The sequence below is a fragment of the Microcaecilia unicolor genome, chromosome 2, assembly GCF_901765095.1.
Source record: "Microcaecilia unicolor chromosome 2, aMicUni1.1, whole genome shotgun sequence".
NCBI classification, from domain to species: domain Eukaryota; kingdom Metazoa; phylum Chordata; class Amphibia; order Gymnophiona; family Siphonopidae; genus Microcaecilia; species Microcaecilia unicolor.
In genome coordinates this window covers 62,670,049-62,687,481 of record NC_044032.1, presented here as the reverse complement: position 1 = coordinate 62,687,481, position 17,433 = coordinate 62,670,049, and the positions used below count along the sequence as shown (strand labels likewise).

Here is a 17,433-nt window from a genome sequence, read left to right as displayed (position 1 = left end):
AATCAAGCCCTCTTGTACTTAAGTGCAGCTGATGTTACTCACACACACAAGGACTATCTTGAGGACTTGGAGCAAGCTGTTAGGGTCACTCAAAAAGGTGATGCTATGGATGTGGAATGCTTGGAGTCTGAGCAGGAAAGGAAGACAGTGGCCCCTACAATGGCCCCTGATGGCCAATGAGGGTACAAATCAGAAGCTCTGTGTCTCTAGTCAGAAAGGGGTCGCACAACCACCCAGTATGGAGGATGCGAGCTGGTCAAAGATAGAGAAATAAAATGGGAAAACAAAAAAAAAGAAAAGTCTTCACCATTCACCGCTATAACATTCTGTTAAACTAAGCTGAAAACAATTCTCCCTCTTGAACAACTCATTCTCACTCACGGCCTCCTTAATTAAGCTTTCTCCAACTCCTTAACAAAGAATGAATAAAAAGCTTTAGTAAATCATACTCTTAATTTAAAGCTAATGTAACTATCATCAGAGAAAAACCATAAAACAGCTTCCAAAGACACATATACAGAGCCCAGTCTAAATCTGGAAAAGAGGGTTTGTTCCGTTTCTTTTGTTTGTTTGTTTTTGGCAAGATGATGACTGAAACTGAACCATTTGCAGTAAAACAATTTGCCTTTTTAAATCTTTCTTTATTGAAGCATCAAGAGATTACAACTATGAACTCCTAAAAGTCACACCTATATGTAAACGTCCACTTCTCACATTTTCTCCACCCTAAAGATTACTACTATGTTATAACCACTATGCATGTATCTCTTGATGTTCACTCATGACTCGAAAGGCAAGCAAACATGGAAGGCATGCCCCCTAAAATGACCAAGGGGTAACTGGGACTTTACTGTACTCATCGACTCAGTATGGCAAAAATCTGTGTTTATCCAAAGCCCAAGTAAAATCTGTAGATAACGATTATTATTATTTCACTATTATTCAGTAGAAGTATTTATTCCTTACCTCACTTTCTTCTCTTTGTTCACCATTTTCTTCCTCTTGCCCTCCATTCTTTGGCATGTAGGCCATCTTCAATCGCAAGAAACCCTTTACCCGAGATTTATGGCTATAATTTGGAAGAAAAGTTTAGAGCAGAGTTAGAAAAGGCCATCTAACCATGATATGTTTTTCTAGAAGAGCATGAAAGACATATATTCAAAATAATTTTCAATAAGCATCATTTGTCACTCACCTTCTGGGTCTAAGTAAAAAATCTTTAAACGTGTATGGTCTTTCCATGGTTGGGTCTTCTGTCTGTTGACAGGAAAAATAAACAGGTTTTTTTTTCAAAATTAAGAAGGTAGGTGTCATTTACAAAAACTGATCCCTCAGCAGCAGGATCTGCTGCTCTCCGCTGTTCTATGAGGCTTATTTGTTTTTGCCAGTGCTTATTGTTGTTCTATACAGATCCCTCCCCCACATGTGTCATTTGTTAGTTTGTTAGCTTTTGTCTTTTTAACTTTCCAGTTTTATATTATTGTTGTACACCACCATGATGTTTGGTTTCAAATGGGGAAGGAGAGAGAGAAAGCGAGAAGAAGAAAAAAAAAAACAGAGAAAGAAAGAGAGAGTTAGACATCAAAAGCTCAAAGTATGAAGGAAATTTACATATTTAAATTTTTTTTAATCTCAGTTTACACCATTACATTAAAAAGATCTTATAACTGACAGTTACTATTTAGGTTCAAAGCGACTAACAATAAGAGCATCTTGGCAGTAACTAGGAATTATATCAAAAATAAAAATGATTATAAAATCAGCATAACAACAATTAAAAGACGCCGACTAATATGACATCAGATACCCTAAGATCATTACAGGCCCAAAACATATTTTCTAAACAAAAAAAATGTTCAATAGTTTTTTTTTAAGTAAATATAATCTGTAGTTTCCCTAATAGAGGAAGGAAGAGCATTCTAGATTAGTACCTGATAGGTTAAAGAATTGCCTAACAATGTATGAGATTTTATGGATTTCAGTGATGGAAATTCCAGTAGTTTCTCTCTCTTATTCCTTAAGGATAATCCTTACAACAGTTGGAAATGATCTGCCATATATGTAGGTAAATCTCCATATAAAAATTTATAGGCAAGAACACAAACTTTAAAAGGTAACTTTGCTTCTTATCAGTAGGGGAGTTATTGAATCATATTTATATGTAGAATAAACCAATCTGGCTGCTGAATTTTGAACCAACTGAAGTCGAGATTTCTGAGACTTGGTACAACCTAAGAAAATAAAGTCCAACTGTAAAAGGACTAAAGGGTCCTTTTACTAAGCAGTGGTAAAAAGGGCAAGTTTAGCAGAGGGGGTCTTTTTGCTGTATGCTGAGGCCCTTTTTACTATAGCGGGTACAAAGGCCGAAAAAAAGACATGGCCATGTGGTAAGATTACTCTTACTGCGTGGCCATGTATTTATTTATTTGTAGCACTTGTATCCCACATTTTCCCACCAACTCGCAGGCTCATTGTGGCTTGCATTTGCCGTAATGGCGGTTGCCATTTCCGGGTAATAGAATTACAAATGGTATTGCATTAAGGTGCATACATACATGGTAACATACATGGAACATGACATATATGGAACAGATCATGGTGTATATATATATATATATATATATATATATATATATATATATATACACCATGTGCATACATCCATGGTAAAGAAAAATAAATTATGGTATTGCATGAAGGTTGCCGAGAATAAATTGGATTGTAACATACATTAGGTCATCGATTATAGAGAGTTGGATTATAGAGATTGGATTGTAGCATACATTAGGTCATCGATTATAGAGAGTCCCTATTCAGTATAAGGTTGAAGTGGTAATGCGTGATCATGAATATCAAAGAGGTTAATCAGTCATGAAGTAAAAGATCAGTTATGTATAGATCGTGTGTAGCGTAGTGTGTAGTCTGCACTATTTGGAAATTAAATATGCTCGTGACGGACTATTGCTCTACTATTTTGATGTGAGTGGCGATCCTGAAAGCTATTGGTACCAGCATGGTTTCAGCAATAATGATACAGATGAGGAATACAATGAGTGATTTTATGAGGGTGCTTATGTCGTAGTAACAACAGGCATCTATTTCATACTTATTTTATAAATGCAACCTAAGCAAATATGTGCCTTTTCAAAATAAACACCCAGAGCCTGCCCTAACAGCATGCATATTCTCACACACAAATTTACACCTCCTCAGAAGATGTAAATATTGTATATTTTTGTGGGGGGTCATTTTGTCAAGCCTGTTCTGGGTGTATTTTCCCACATGGAAAAGGGTTTTTATAAACTTGCACAACTGTATATGCAACCTACTACTTATTCTAAGGATCCACTACCTTCTAAATGGTTAACTGAACCAGTGTTGAGACTTTTTTTTTACCTTATATTCTTCCAATGATTAATTACAGCCTTTGTATCAGAGTTGCACCCAGTAGTTGGAAATATGCCATCATCTGTCCTGTTCTTAACCAGCTTTCACTTGATGTCACAGTTTTGGCTAATTATAGGCCAATGTAAAATCTTCCATATAGTGCAAAAAAAGTAATTTTTCTTTGCAGTTTCTTTGACAAAGTTAATGCATTACACCCATGGCAATTTGGATTTAGGCCAGGGAATAGCATGGAAACTGTCCTGATGTAAATGTCCTTGATGCTGGTAGGATTGATATTTTAACTTCCTTAGACTTCACCGCTGCTTTTGATGCATTGATCATTATCTCGCCTTACCAATTTGGATATGAGCAATCAATTTCTAGATGGTTTTTTCTTTATTTCTGCTTAATAAATTATTTTCTGTGTTCATCAATTCAAATTGTTTGGCTTTCTTTCCCTCCTTTGCGGGATACCACAGGGGTCTACACTGGCCCCAGGTTTTTAAACATTTTTCTGAGCTCATTGGCAGAACTTATCAATAATTTGGGCTTCTGTTTCTACATGTAAGCTGATGATGTACAGCTTCTTGCTTTTGTTGATCACATGGTATTTGACTTAAGTCCTCTGAATAGCTGCCTCAAGGCGGTTACACACTGGTTAGCCTCCAAATGGCTTATATTAAACTTGGCAAAAAAAACCCAGATGTTATATGGGCCAAATACAGATTGCTTTGTCCCTCAACTACACCGAGGATTTCCATGTGTTCTGGTTGATTCCATTAAAAAGTCCAGATATTATTGATTACAAGCTGAATTTCATTGACTAGTTTAGTGGTGCAAAATTAATTTTTGCTCTTCAATGCCTGAACTCCATTGCATATCTTCTGGACTTTTCAGCCTTACACTCATTAATGTATGCTTTTGCAATCTAGATTACTACAGTGCTGTCTATAGCGGTGTTAGACCATCTGAATTGACTCCAATGCATCCAGAACACTGACATTAGATTTCTTCACAGGGCAACAAAATTCAGTCACGTACTTGCCCAAGCACACTGGCTTAGAGTTGTGTTTAGGGTTAGATTCAAAATTTGACTGTAGGTCCATAAGCATTCCATAGATTAGTGATTCCCAAACTTGGTCCTGGAGGCACCCCAGCCAGTCATGTTTTCAGGATATCCACAATGACGTATGAGGAGAGACTTGCTGACCTGAACATGTACACCCTGGAGGAACGGAGAAACAGGGGTGATATGATACAGACGTTTGGAGATAGGAAGGCGGTAGAACCAGAGGACATGAAATGAGATTGAAGAGGGGCAGACTCAAGAAAAATGTCAGGAAGTATTTTTCCACGGAGAGTGTTGGATACTTGGAATTCCCTCCTGCGGGAGGTGGTGGAGATGAAAACGGTAACGGAATTCAAACATGCGTGGGATAAACATAAAGGAATCCTGTTCAGAAGGAATGGATCCTCAGAAGCTTAGCAGAGATTGGGTGGCAGAGCCGGTGGTGGGAGGCGGGACTGGTGCTGGGCAGATTTCTACGGACTGTGCCCTGATAATGGCAGATATAAATCAAGGTAAGGTATACACAAAAAGTAGCACATATCAGTTTATCTTGTTGGGCAGACTGGATGGACCGTACAGGTCTTTTTCTGCCGTCATCTACTATGTTACTATGGCTGGGGTGCCTCCAGGACCAGGTTTGGGAACCACTGCCATAGAGGGTTTCCATTCCCTTCGCTTCAATATTTGTCCCATATAAGCGAGCTTGTTTACTGCACTCAAAATGAGAACTTCCTTACCTTTCCCACTGTAATTTGTGCATATTTAGATAACATAAGACATCTCACACACAAATTTACACCTCCTCTTAAGTTCTTAATGTAGTGTATACTTAACCACTGGCAAACAGAAATTTGATCATGTTACCTTGCTTCTAAAAGCGGAACATTGGCTACCCATACAACTCTTTTTTTATTTATAAAATTCTGAAACTGGTAGATAATATTTATCACTCAGGTCATCCTTAAGTACATAAGTACTGCCACAATGGGACAGACCAAAGGTCCATCAAGCCCAGCATCCCGTTTCCATTATGATTCCCTATTCTGACTCGCATGCACTTTGTTTTCTGCAACAGAATCGTCTTATTCTCCCCTCTTTCTGCCAGATTTTCCTTGACACTTTCCAGGATTCAACCTTTAGTGTCACTGCCCCTATGTGGTGGAACTCCCTCCCATCCCACCTAGAAATGATGTCTTCCCGTCAATAGTTTAAAATATCCCTTAAGATCTATTTTTTCACAAGGCTTTTGAGATACAGTGGCACCCCACTTGGAAAGGGAGGCAGGCAGTTGCCGGTGTGTTGAGTATGCCAAAGACACAGCAGAACACTTCTGTATGTTCTCTTATCCTTCTTCAGCAATACGTAATTTTTATTCTCCTCTATGGTTTACTAGTTCTTATCTGTATTATATGATTGTTCTTAATGTAAATCGCCCTGATGGCTCGTCTAAAAGGTGGTATATCAAATAAAAAAAACTTGAAAATTATGTCATTTGATGTTTTTCATATTAATGTTACCCACTAGTTTAATTTTAAACCATTTCGCTGGCAGTATTGTTGTTAAGTGCCGTTGAGTCATTGTCCATTCATGGCGAATCTGTAGATAGTTGTCCTGAACTGTGTTTGGTGTTCACTCAGGCAGATATTTGGTATCTGCTACACCATGAAATGGATAAATATGCTCTTAAAAAGTAGGTGCACAGAAGGAGTGAACTTACTGTTCTGCCATTTGTGAGTAGGCATACCCAGGAGCGTAGTCTGGGTAGAACAGAGACAGATTTCCACAATATACATGTATTTTATAAACTATGCAAATATAGGGCCAGATTCTATACAAGGCGCCTAAAAAATCCTCAAGGTGAACATTTCTACCTAAACGTATTCTACAAGTGGTGCCTAGATTTAGGTACAGTATATAGAATACGCTTAGTTAATATCCCAGCGCCTAAAACTATGAACCTCCATTTACACCAACGAAAAAGTGGAGTAAAATCCCTGCACATAAATTTACACGTACTGGGCCATATTCTATCACTATATGCGTGAATTTTGGAGCACCCATTTTCCCACAAATGTGCCCCTTTTGAATTGCAAGCATTAGAATTTAGGGGCAGTTCATTACAGAATAACCTTAGCGAGTTGTTCGTGTAAATTCTAATTACTACCAATTAGTGCTTATTATTGCTTAAGTGCTGTTATCAACACTGATTAGCTTGTTAAGCCAATTAAGTTACACACGCTGCTATAGAATATGCTTGGATTTCAGTGCAGATCTCTAGGCGCACTATATAGAATCCAGGGGATAATGTACAATATATGCACATATTTACAGCTTTTTCAGAGCATGTATAAATTTGTATATGTGCTATGAGGGCTGATTCTATCACGGAAAGTCAGGTAGGCCCTATGTTGCCTTTATTTTAAAAAAGGCTTGCAAAGGAACTCATTTATGTTTTCTCACATATGCATCTAATAATAAATTCACCCCCCATGCATGTACATTCTAAAGTACATGTGTACATTGCAACTCCACTCTGCTTTGTCCAAAGTATGGCTCCAAGAAATACCGATGCATGGTGTATGTATCATCCTTCTGGTATATGTACTTATATGCAAATACAGTGGGGGAAATAAGTATTTGATCCCTTGCTGATTTTGTAAGTTTGCCCACTGACAAAGACATGAGCAGCCCATAATTGAAGGGTAGGTTATTGGTAACAGTGAGAGATAGCACATCACAAATTAAATCCAGAAAATCACATTGTGGAAAGTATATGAATTTATTTGCATTCTGCAGAGGGAAATAAGTATTTAATCCCTCTGGCAAACAAGACCTAATACTTGGTGGCAAAACCCTTGTTGGCAAGCACAGCGGTCAGACGTCTTCTGTAGTTGATGATGAGGTTTGCACACATGTCAGGAGGAATTTTGGTCCACTCCTCTTTGCAGATCATCTCTAAATCATTAAGAGTTCTGGGCTGTCGCTTGGCAACTCGCAGCTTCAGCTCCCTCCATAAGTTTTCAATGGGATTAAGGTCTGGTGACTGGCTAGGCCACTCCATGACCCTAATGTGCTTCTTCCTGAGCCACTCCTTTGTTGCCTTGGCTGTATGTTTTGGGTCATTGTCGTGCTGGAAGACCCAGCCACGACCCATTTTTAAGGCCCTGGCGGAGGGAAGGAGGTTGTCACTCAGAATTGTACGGTACATGGCCCCATCCATTCTCCCATTGATGCGGTGAAGTAGTCCTGTGCCCTTAGCAGAGAAACACCCCCAAAACATAACATTTCCACCTCCATGCTTGACAGTGGGGACGGTGTTCTTTGGGTCATAGGCAGCATTTCTCTTCCTCCAAACACGGCGAGTTGAGTTCATGCCAAAGAGCTCAATTTTTGTCTCATCTGACCACAGCACCTTCTCCCAATCACTCTCGGCATCATCCAGGTGTTCACTGGCAAACTTCAGACGGGCCGTCACATGTGCCTTCCGGAGCAGGGGGACCTTGCGGGCACTGCAGGATTGCAATCCGTTATGTCGTAATGTGTTACCAATGGTTTTCGTGGTGACAGTGGTCCCAGCTGCCTTGAGATCATTGACAAGTTCCCCCCTTGTAGTTGTAGGCTGATTTCTAACCTTCCTCATGATCAAGGATACCCCACGAGGTGAGATTTTGCGTGGAGCCCCAGATCTTTGTCGATTGACAGTCATTTTGTACTTCTTCCATTTTCTTACTATGGCACCAACAGTTGTCTCCTTCTCGCCCAGCGTCTTACTGATGGTTTTGTAGCCCATTCCAGCCTTGTGCAGGTGTATGATCTTGTCCCTGACATCCTTAGACAGCTCCTTGCTCTTGGCCATTTTGTAGAGGTTAGAGTCTGACTGATTCACTGAGTCTGTGGACAGGTGTCTTTCATACAGGTGACCATTGCCGACAGCTGTCTGTCATGCAGGTAACGAGTTGATTTGGAGCATCTACCTGGTCTGTAGGGGCCAGATCTCTTACTGGTTGGTGGGGGATCAAATACTTATTTCCCTCTGCAGAATGCAAATAAATTCATATACTTTCCACAATGTGATTTTCCGGATTTAATTTGTGATGTGCTATCTCTCACTGTTACCAATAACCTACCCTTCAATTATGGGCTGCTCATGTCTTTGTCAGTGGGCAAACTTACAAAATCAGCAAGGGATCAAATACTTATTTCCCCCACTGTATATGGCTGCACAATTTTATTAACATCAGAAATAAATGGCTATAAAGACTTTATAATTATGTAAATACCATAATTATTCTAGGGCAAGATACTTAACCCTCCATTTCCTCAGGTACAAACGTAGGGGCCCTTTTACTAAGCGGAGTTAGATGCTAACATGTGCCTAACACAGCTTAAAATGGCACACTGCAGGATGAACTCAGGCATCCTATGGTAAGTGTCATTTTAGCACACACTAATCCACACACTAAAAATTGTCAATACTTTTTGGGAGGGGGCATGTTAGAGGTGTTCTTGCTCTAATCAGTTAGTGCAGCTCCATTACCGCGCTCTAACTGGTTAGTGCAGGACTACCATATGAGTCCTTACCACCTACAAAATGGGTGGCGATAAGTGCTCATGCAGTAATTTTTATTGATGACCACAACATTAGCACATGGCCATTAATACAAAAAAATGGAAAATCAGCCATTTTACGGCTACAGAACAAATGGATTTATTGTATGGGGAAAACCCTCACAAAAGCGCACTAAGGCCACTTTTTGCTGCACCTTAGTACAAAGACCCCTTAGATTATAAGACTTCTGTGAACAGGGAAATACTTAAAGTACCTGAATGTAATCCACATTGAGTTACAAGTGAAAAAGGACCGAGCTAAATCCAAAATCTCTTCACTTTTCCTTCCAGCTCTATGTAGTTCTTAGAGACCAGGGGACACTCAATGAAATTACATGGAAATACTTTTAAAACAAATGGAGAAAATATTTTTTCACTCAAAGAATAGTCACTGCTGGAGGATGTGGTAACAGCGGTTAGCCTATCTGGGGGTTTATATATGATTCCCAGAGGCACCAGCCAGAGGTGGTAGTGAGCAATGGAGGCTTTGGGCAATAGGAAGAATCAAGTATTGATGCTCGGAGAGTTTGAAGAGTGAGAACTGGGGGCTGTATATGGTAGAGTGTGCCATAGCACCCTGTGCAAGCACTAAAAAGAAAACACTTTCTATGGCAGTCCAGGTGAGATGGGCCAGGTTCCCAGTCCCCCACAGAACTGTAGTTGGTAAAAAGGTTTTAGAACACAGATCTACACTTAGGCCATTAAAAAGACCTACCAATTCAGTGCAAATGTTAAATATCCGTTATTTGATTTTAGTATACCAAAATAAGCGGTTCATACAAAGGAAAATGATATGACTTGTTCACAAAAATGAACTCCAATATTTATCTGTAAAAATGGTGAGTCTAACATTTTCCACCGAGTTTCTCTTTTGTTTTTTTGTTCTGGAATTAAATGAGATATACAATTCCTGGAAAAAATAAACTACCATAAAAAATGAAAATGAAGGTCATAGACTAGCATTACATGGAATCATGAGCATTTCTAGTTTATCTGAATGAAGAGTGGTTCTTACACTGACTAATATTACACTTCTATTTCCAAGTACACACTATTATAGGCTATAAATAAAGTAAGAGGATTTTGTTGCTGGTAGATCAGAACTGGAAGTGGAAAGTCCAGAGTCTGTTGCTGAGTGCACTTGTTTATGATTACAACATGTATTTAATTTATTTAAATTTGATATTTAGCTGTTCTCCCAGTAAAGCTAAAAACAGGTTACAGAAAAAAAACATACAAAATCAAATAAAACAAATACAATAAAAATCAAACATCCAAAAAGCGAACAGAAACAGATAATTAGAATTCTTACAATTTTCAGTTAAAACAGTAATGTTTTAACAGCTTTCCTGAACCCCAGCAGATTAATCAATACATCTACAAAAAGAAGGGATTTTATTCTAGGAGAAACAATAAAACAATATGCACAAGAAAGTGATCATTCAAAGTGCAATGATCTAGCTGGAGGAATATGAAAAATCTCTCACCTTGTGAACACAAGGGACGAATAGGTATACAAGTCGAAACCTTATTCAAAACATATCAAGGAGCAACCCCATGGAAAACCTTAAACGCAAGAACCAATAATTTAAAAAGGCAAGGGGTCCTGTTTACTAAGCCGTTCTACAGGCATGCTAGGGTTTTTACTGCACACTAACCATGTAGATGCCCATAATATTCCTATGGGTGTCTACACAGTTAGCATGTGCTAGTTTTTAGCATGTGCTAAAAACGCTAGCGCACCTTAGTAAACGGCCCCAGGTTTCTCAACAGGCAGTGATAAGAGTACCATGTATTGTTCCAAAACCATTACCCCCTTTATAGCCATGCGCTATGATGAAATACTGAAATGTTCCGTGAATAACTGCACTTAGATAAGAAGCATTACCGAAACTAGGAGTGGGTGAGAGGAGCAGCCACACAGGGAGCAAACAAAGCAAAATTTCAAGTGTAGGCCGACAGCAGATGAAAAACTAGGAAGCAACCGCTCCTCCCCTACTCAAAACTGTGAGATGAAGAAAGAAGTGTGCATAATGAGTGAAGATCAGCGTGGAGGGAGAAAAGTCAGCAACTCTCCGTCCCTTCCAAGTGCCCAGTTTCTTAAGATTAATAAATAAAACCTAGAAGCATATGTCTTGATATAACACCATATTTGTTTACCTTGGATGGAATGAATTTGAAACTCCAGCACTAACATGCCACGTTGCATCCTAACATCTATTGCCTTTAAGTGGCAGCAAACCCAACATTATTAACTAAGGGGAAGCAGCATCTGTTTATAGCCTTCATGATACACTAAGGCCTCCACGTCAGTACTCACTTAAATATAAATATTTGTCTGGGCTCAGGAAGTTACCTCTGTCACATGGCATAGATTTGGAGTCTTGCTTCATTAGTTAGTCTGATCACAGAATCCAAATGCCCCTGTGACATGGCAGCAGGCATTTTACCTGGCAGTCACTGTGCGCCTTATCACTATAAAATTTAAAGTGAATTTCTAGTGCTTAAATATGATTGTTTTGGCTCTTGCAGTGCTCTGTACGTATGTCAGGGCGTCCGCTACCGCTGGGATGGACTCTGCTAAACTGAACAAAGCAACTGGCTCATAATTTGGGGGGGATAGCGTGATCTCAACGCCAACACATTTTTTGTATAGATAAGTGCACTTTTAGACATCAAACATATAAAGGGCGAGTGACTGTACTCATTCGCAAATGCGCAGTAGAGACTTCCCTCTCTGCCCCGCCCCCGCTTCAATACGGGGGCGGGACAGAGAGGGAAGTCTCTACTGGCATGCTGCAGATGTCGGAACCTCTCCCCCTCCCCCGGAGTTGCCGCCGCCCCTCCACCCGGCCCGAGCAGCACTGTAAACTTACATCAGCACGCAGCAGCAGGCACATCAGCAAAGCTGCCGTCGGGCTTCCTTCTCTGCCTTTGTCCCGCCCTCGCCAACGTTACGTCACACGAGGGCGGGACACAGGCAGAGAAGGAAGCCCGCCCCGACGGCAGCTTTGCTGATGTGTCTGCTGCTGCGTGCTGATGTAAGTTTACAGTGCTGCTCGGGCCGGGTGGAGGGGCGGCTGCAGTGACTCTAGGGGGGGGGGGAGGGGGGCTAGGAAACCCCCCCATTCCAAAAGTAGCCCGTTTTCATGGGCTCAACGGCTAGTTTTTATATATTTTATCAAATGTCACTGAGGTTTGAAGCATATTATTTACAGTCTCATGATGTGCATATCTTGCAAGTGCAATGATTAAAATTGATGACTGAGTGCCAAGAGACCTTCAGGGGTCTTTTTTTTTTTTTTTACTAAGGTGTGCTAAAAAAAAAAAAGGGCTGCATTAGTGTAGGCGTGCGTTTTGGTTGCACACAAATCCATTTTTCAGCACGAATGTAAAAGCCTTTTAATTTTTGACAAAAATGGACGTGCGTCAAAATAAAAATTGGTGCGCATCCATTTTGGGTCTGAGACCTTACCGCTAGCCATTGACTAAGTGGTAAGGTCTCATGCGTTAATCGTGTGGTAATTGTATAAGCACGTAGAATGACAATTACCCCCCGGTTTCTGCAGCATACCAGAAAATAAAAATTATTATCTGCGGAAGCGCATCAAAAATGAAATTACTGCAAGGGCCGTGCGGTAGCTGGGCGGTAACTCCAAACTGACATGTGATGGGCGTGCGTAGGTGCCTATGCGGCTTAGTAAAAGGGCCTCTCAGTGACTCTATGACAGTTTCTCGATTCATTGATAAATGATTTTCTGCATATTATCTTTAGAGATGCACAAATTCCACAATTGGTATTGATTATAATATGTTTTTTGATTGATTAACTGATGGGATGAAGGCAGAAGTGTGGTACAGCGCAGTAGCTACAGAAGCCATTTTTTAAGCAGATCAGTCTAAAAACATAGTTGCCCAACAAATTTTATTTTTCATTTTACGTTAAAGAAAATGTCAAAACTGTGTCAACACATATTTTGAATGAACGAGTGTTGTGAAGGAATGTTGGAGGGCTTTCTATTTGTACTGTTTTTGAGGAGTAGAATTATGATGGAATTATGATAGTTAAAGTAAGTACTCAAGTCTGGTAATATCAAACTAAATCACCTAATGGGATGCTCTAACTTTACCATCATAGAGACAATTTATACAGTGATCCTGCACCACTGCATGTACCTGTAATAGAGATATTAACTTGACAATGCTTATATTCATAATAATAATCCTATGTCAATTCCATTCTAGCTTTTTTATATCAGTATCCAAGTGCATAGAACACAGCACAAGACACTGCAGTCAATTCATAAGCATCAGTTGACGATCTTAGGATCTTATGGCATTGTGTGGGGAGCTCATAATATGCAACATGGAGGGCCCTTTTACTAAGCCATGTGCCAATTTGGAACTACCACTCAGCTACCTCATGGCCCGGGTGATAATTTCATTTTTTACGTGGACCCACTATGCGCCCAAGAAACTTTCTGGTGCGTGGCACTAACCAGGCACATGTGCTGTTGATTACCACCTGGTTAACACACGAGACCTTACCGCTAAGTTAATGGATGGCAGTAAGGTCTTAGGCCCAAAAGGAACGCGCGCCAATTTTCATTTTGCCGCATGTCAATTTTTGGCCAACAAAAAGGGGCTTTTTAGTAGGCGCGCTAAAAAATGGACCTGTACACGTCCAATACATGCATCTACAACAGTGCAGGCCATTTTTTAGCGCACTTTAGTAAAAGGACCTCATAGTAATATAGTAGACAGCAGCAGATAAAAACCAGTATGGTCCATGCAGTCTGCCCAACAAGATAAACTCATTACATATGGTATGAAGTGATACATTATATGTATACCTGATCTTAATTTAGCCTTGCCTTTTTAGGGCATAGACCATAGAAAGGACTAGTCAGCCAATTCTTCAGTGGTTATGTAAACTGGTTTGTTACTTTCAGAATATAACTTTAGGAGACCTGTGTGATTTGGAACTGAATTACTACTCAGTTTTATGCAGCATATCAAGAATAAATAACCTAACCTAAACCACCATGCCAAACACTTGGATTATGGATTTTAGATTTGATTAACTTTCCAAGTCAGATTGAGATAGGTTACATACAGATAGAATATTTCCCTGTCCCAGAGTGTTAGCAGTCTAATAGCTTCATCTACAAACCTGCATTAGCACAATCCCTTTATTTTCAATGAGACCTATTTAGTAACAATGGGGTCCTTTTAATAAAGTGCAGTAGAATATCTGGGTTTAGCGCATTCTAATGCTGGGCTTTACTGTGTGCTAAACCCAGATTAAACATGGCAGTTTGCAGGCCCTTATTTTTATTTATTTAATATTTTTTCAGGTCATATGCTAATGTGACCATAAATTGTTACCTTTTTGTGTCTAGCATTCATTTCCATATTACATATTGTAATTACTCAATCCTCATTTATTTTGTTACTAGCTGTTAAGCCCATAAAAACGGGTGAGTATTGCAGCCCTCCTCTCTCCCCCGGCCTCACCCCATCCACCGATCCTCCCACCCCCCATATCCAGCAACCCTCCTCTCTGCCCTGCTCTCACCCCATGTTCAGCAACCATGCCCTCTCCCCCCTGCCCTCCCTCCATGTCCAGCTACTCTCCTCGCCGCCACTCCCTCCCCCCTCCATGCTGGGCCCCCTGCACTGACCTGACAGCGCCTCTCACCTCCGTGTGAAAGTGCTACAGGCAGCAGCAGATCGCTCTGCTGCTGCCTGCAGCACTTCCACACAGAGGTGAGAGGCGCTGTCAGGTCAGTGCAGGGGGCCCGATACGGAGGGGGGCGGGGGCGGGAGCGGCGGCGGGGATGGGGGGGGGTGGAGGTTGGTTCGCGCGATGTTCGTTTCCAAGCGGCGGCGTCCGACAGTTCGACTCCGTTTCCCTCTCTGTTCCGCCCTCTGACATCATGACGTCTTGACGTGAGGGCGGGACAGAGAGGGAAGTCTGTACTGTGCATTTGCAGGTGAGTCGGTCACTTGCCGTTTATATGTTTGATTACTACTTAATGAATAATATCCCGCATCACTTTTTGTACTCTTAATCACAATAATTGTTACCCACATTGAACCTGATCTATTGGGATAATGTGGGATACAAATTAAATAAATAAAATAAATAAATAAATAAATATCAGTGTGTAGTACCTGCAACATTGTGCTAAATGCTCCTTTGTTAACCCTGCTTTATCCAGTTAGTGTGTGCAAACCCTAATGTGCTGGCGGGACAATATGGGAACACCCACTCTCCGCCCATAATACTCCCCCTCCTATAAATACCTTCAAAAAATACGTAACACGTGGAATACTGTGTGTTAACAGGCAAAATACCACAAAACGTTTTAAGTGCGTTGGCACTCGCTAACTGCGCATTAGCCCCCTAATTCTATAAAAGTTGCCAAAAATTGTGCACGCAAATTTGGACGCACACCCAATTTGTGCACACAATTTAACTGAATGAGCCAATTACTGGTGCTAATTGCAATCAATTAATATTTATACACAAATTCAGGCACGTGATCGGTGCCTACATTTTATGCGCTCCCAGAAAAGAGGGTGCAAAAATGGAAAGGACAGGGGTGTTTTGGGGGTGGAGCATGGGTATGGATTCAATTTTTGAATGCAATTATAGAATAAGGAGATTCTGCGTGAAATTTAGGCAGGGGGCATTTGCTCCACAATTTTGTCACTGCAAATGGATGCACCTAAATTTACACACCCAAGACTTCTATAAACCAGGCATAGCTTATAGAATAGTGCTTAAGCAGGTTTTTTTTCTCATGCCGTTTTTTCAAGCTCGATTTATAGAATTCACTCCTAAGGGCTTAACTCTCTTTAGTAAAAGGGCCCTTATACACATCAACTTGTGCTAATGCATGTTAATAAATGGGACCTAAATTAATAAATGAGACCTAAATTAATATGTAAGTCAAAGGAGGTTGAAATGACTTGCCCAAGGTCATATGGACCATCAGCAAGATTTGAATCCCAGTGGCCCACTGTTTTAATCTCTAATCACCATTTAATAGAGTCAAGTTTCATGCGCAGAAATTTTTGTGAGGCTAATATTTATCTGTAGAATAAACCTGCTCAGATGTGTACTGGTACTTGCACAGTGAAGACGCCTTACTGCAGAACCTTTGTGCATGCATCCTGATTAGCATGCAGATTCTGTACACTTTGAATTTACATCTCATTTGTTTACTGCATCACTGAAGAATATTTCTGGTTAATCTCGCGGTAGAAGCTGTGCACTCAGTCATTTCTGAGCAGCTCTACTACATGGTTTCTGCATTGTCGTTTAAGTCCTGCATGCCACTAAGGACTAAATCTAAAATGACTCTCCCTCTTGTCGGTTTCTGAACAAGTCGCCTATAACTTATTTCATCTTGGAACTTTACCTCCCTAGCATTTCATGATCTGATATTTATCCAGTCAACACTGGGATAACTGAAATCACTCGTGGAGAGTTGCTAAATTTGATGGTTTACCTAATTTCTGCTGACATTTCGTTTATTCTGGCCAGATGTATGGTATTATGCCTGCAATAGTATTCTCTTTCCCTTCACAAATAGATTTTCTATCCATAATGATTCCGCATTGGGTGAATCAGATTGGAGGAAGGGGTGGTAAGAGTGTTCTGCAGGAAACAGCCTGCAATCATATATAATTTGTATCCTGGTATCAGTGTCCCACTGGGTGTCCTCCTTCCAACAGATTCCTGAGATGCTTGTTATCTCTCTCTCTTCCTTTACTGCTATACATTCTAACACTCCCATTTTATTTTTAAGACTTCTAGCATTTGTATACAGATATTTCAAACCATGTTTTTTGTTTTAATCTACAACCTGCTTAGTGGTCAACAGGAACTTACAATATTTACTCTTTTTGCTCTTCCCTTAACAGCATCTGGCTTACCTTTGATTTATTGCAACGTCTCTATCAGGATACCTTAACATCCCTGTTTTGATAGCATGCATCGAAGATTCCTTAGTCAAACCATGTGGCCCTGAGTGACCGTCGGCTTTCCCCCAAGGTTCTCGTTTAAAAGCTGCTATATCTACTTTCTGAAGGACAGTGCCAGCCATAGGTGGTCGGTGACTCAACTGTTTGGGGAGGCTAAAGTGGGTGGGGCTAGGGTCAGGGTATGGGACAGAATGGAGCAGAACAGAGCAAGTTAAAATCCATGCCGGGGGGGGGGGGGGGCAACACCTATGTCACCAGTCAAAGGATAGTGGAGCACTTTTGAACACTGCAAAGAAGGAATCCTTCACTGTGTGGCTCTGCTGCAGATGTATCAACTGTACCTTTGCAATATGCACACTGAATATACTCCAATA

At 40.5% G+C, this 17,433-nt stretch overlaps 1 protein-coding gene across 3 annotated transcripts in view; it reads right to left on the bottom strand.

Annotated features, from left to right (window-relative positions):
* The window catches only part of NEDD4L (NEDD4 like E3 ubiquitin protein ligase), a 757,870-nt gene that overhangs the window by 216,423 nt on the left and 524,014 nt on the right, over positions 1 to 17,433 (bottom strand). For all 3 annotated transcript variants that reach the window (XM_030192990.1, XM_030192991.1, XM_030192989.1), the window contains 2 exons: positions 1,196 to 1,257; positions 967 to 1,069 (listed from right to left, as the gene is read on the bottom strand). In XM_030192990.1, coding sequence (XP_030048850.1) covers positions 967 to 1,069; positions 1,196 to 1,257 — 165 coding nt within the window. The remainder of the gene's footprint in view (positions 1 to 966; positions 1,070 to 1,195; positions 1,258 to 17,433) is intronic.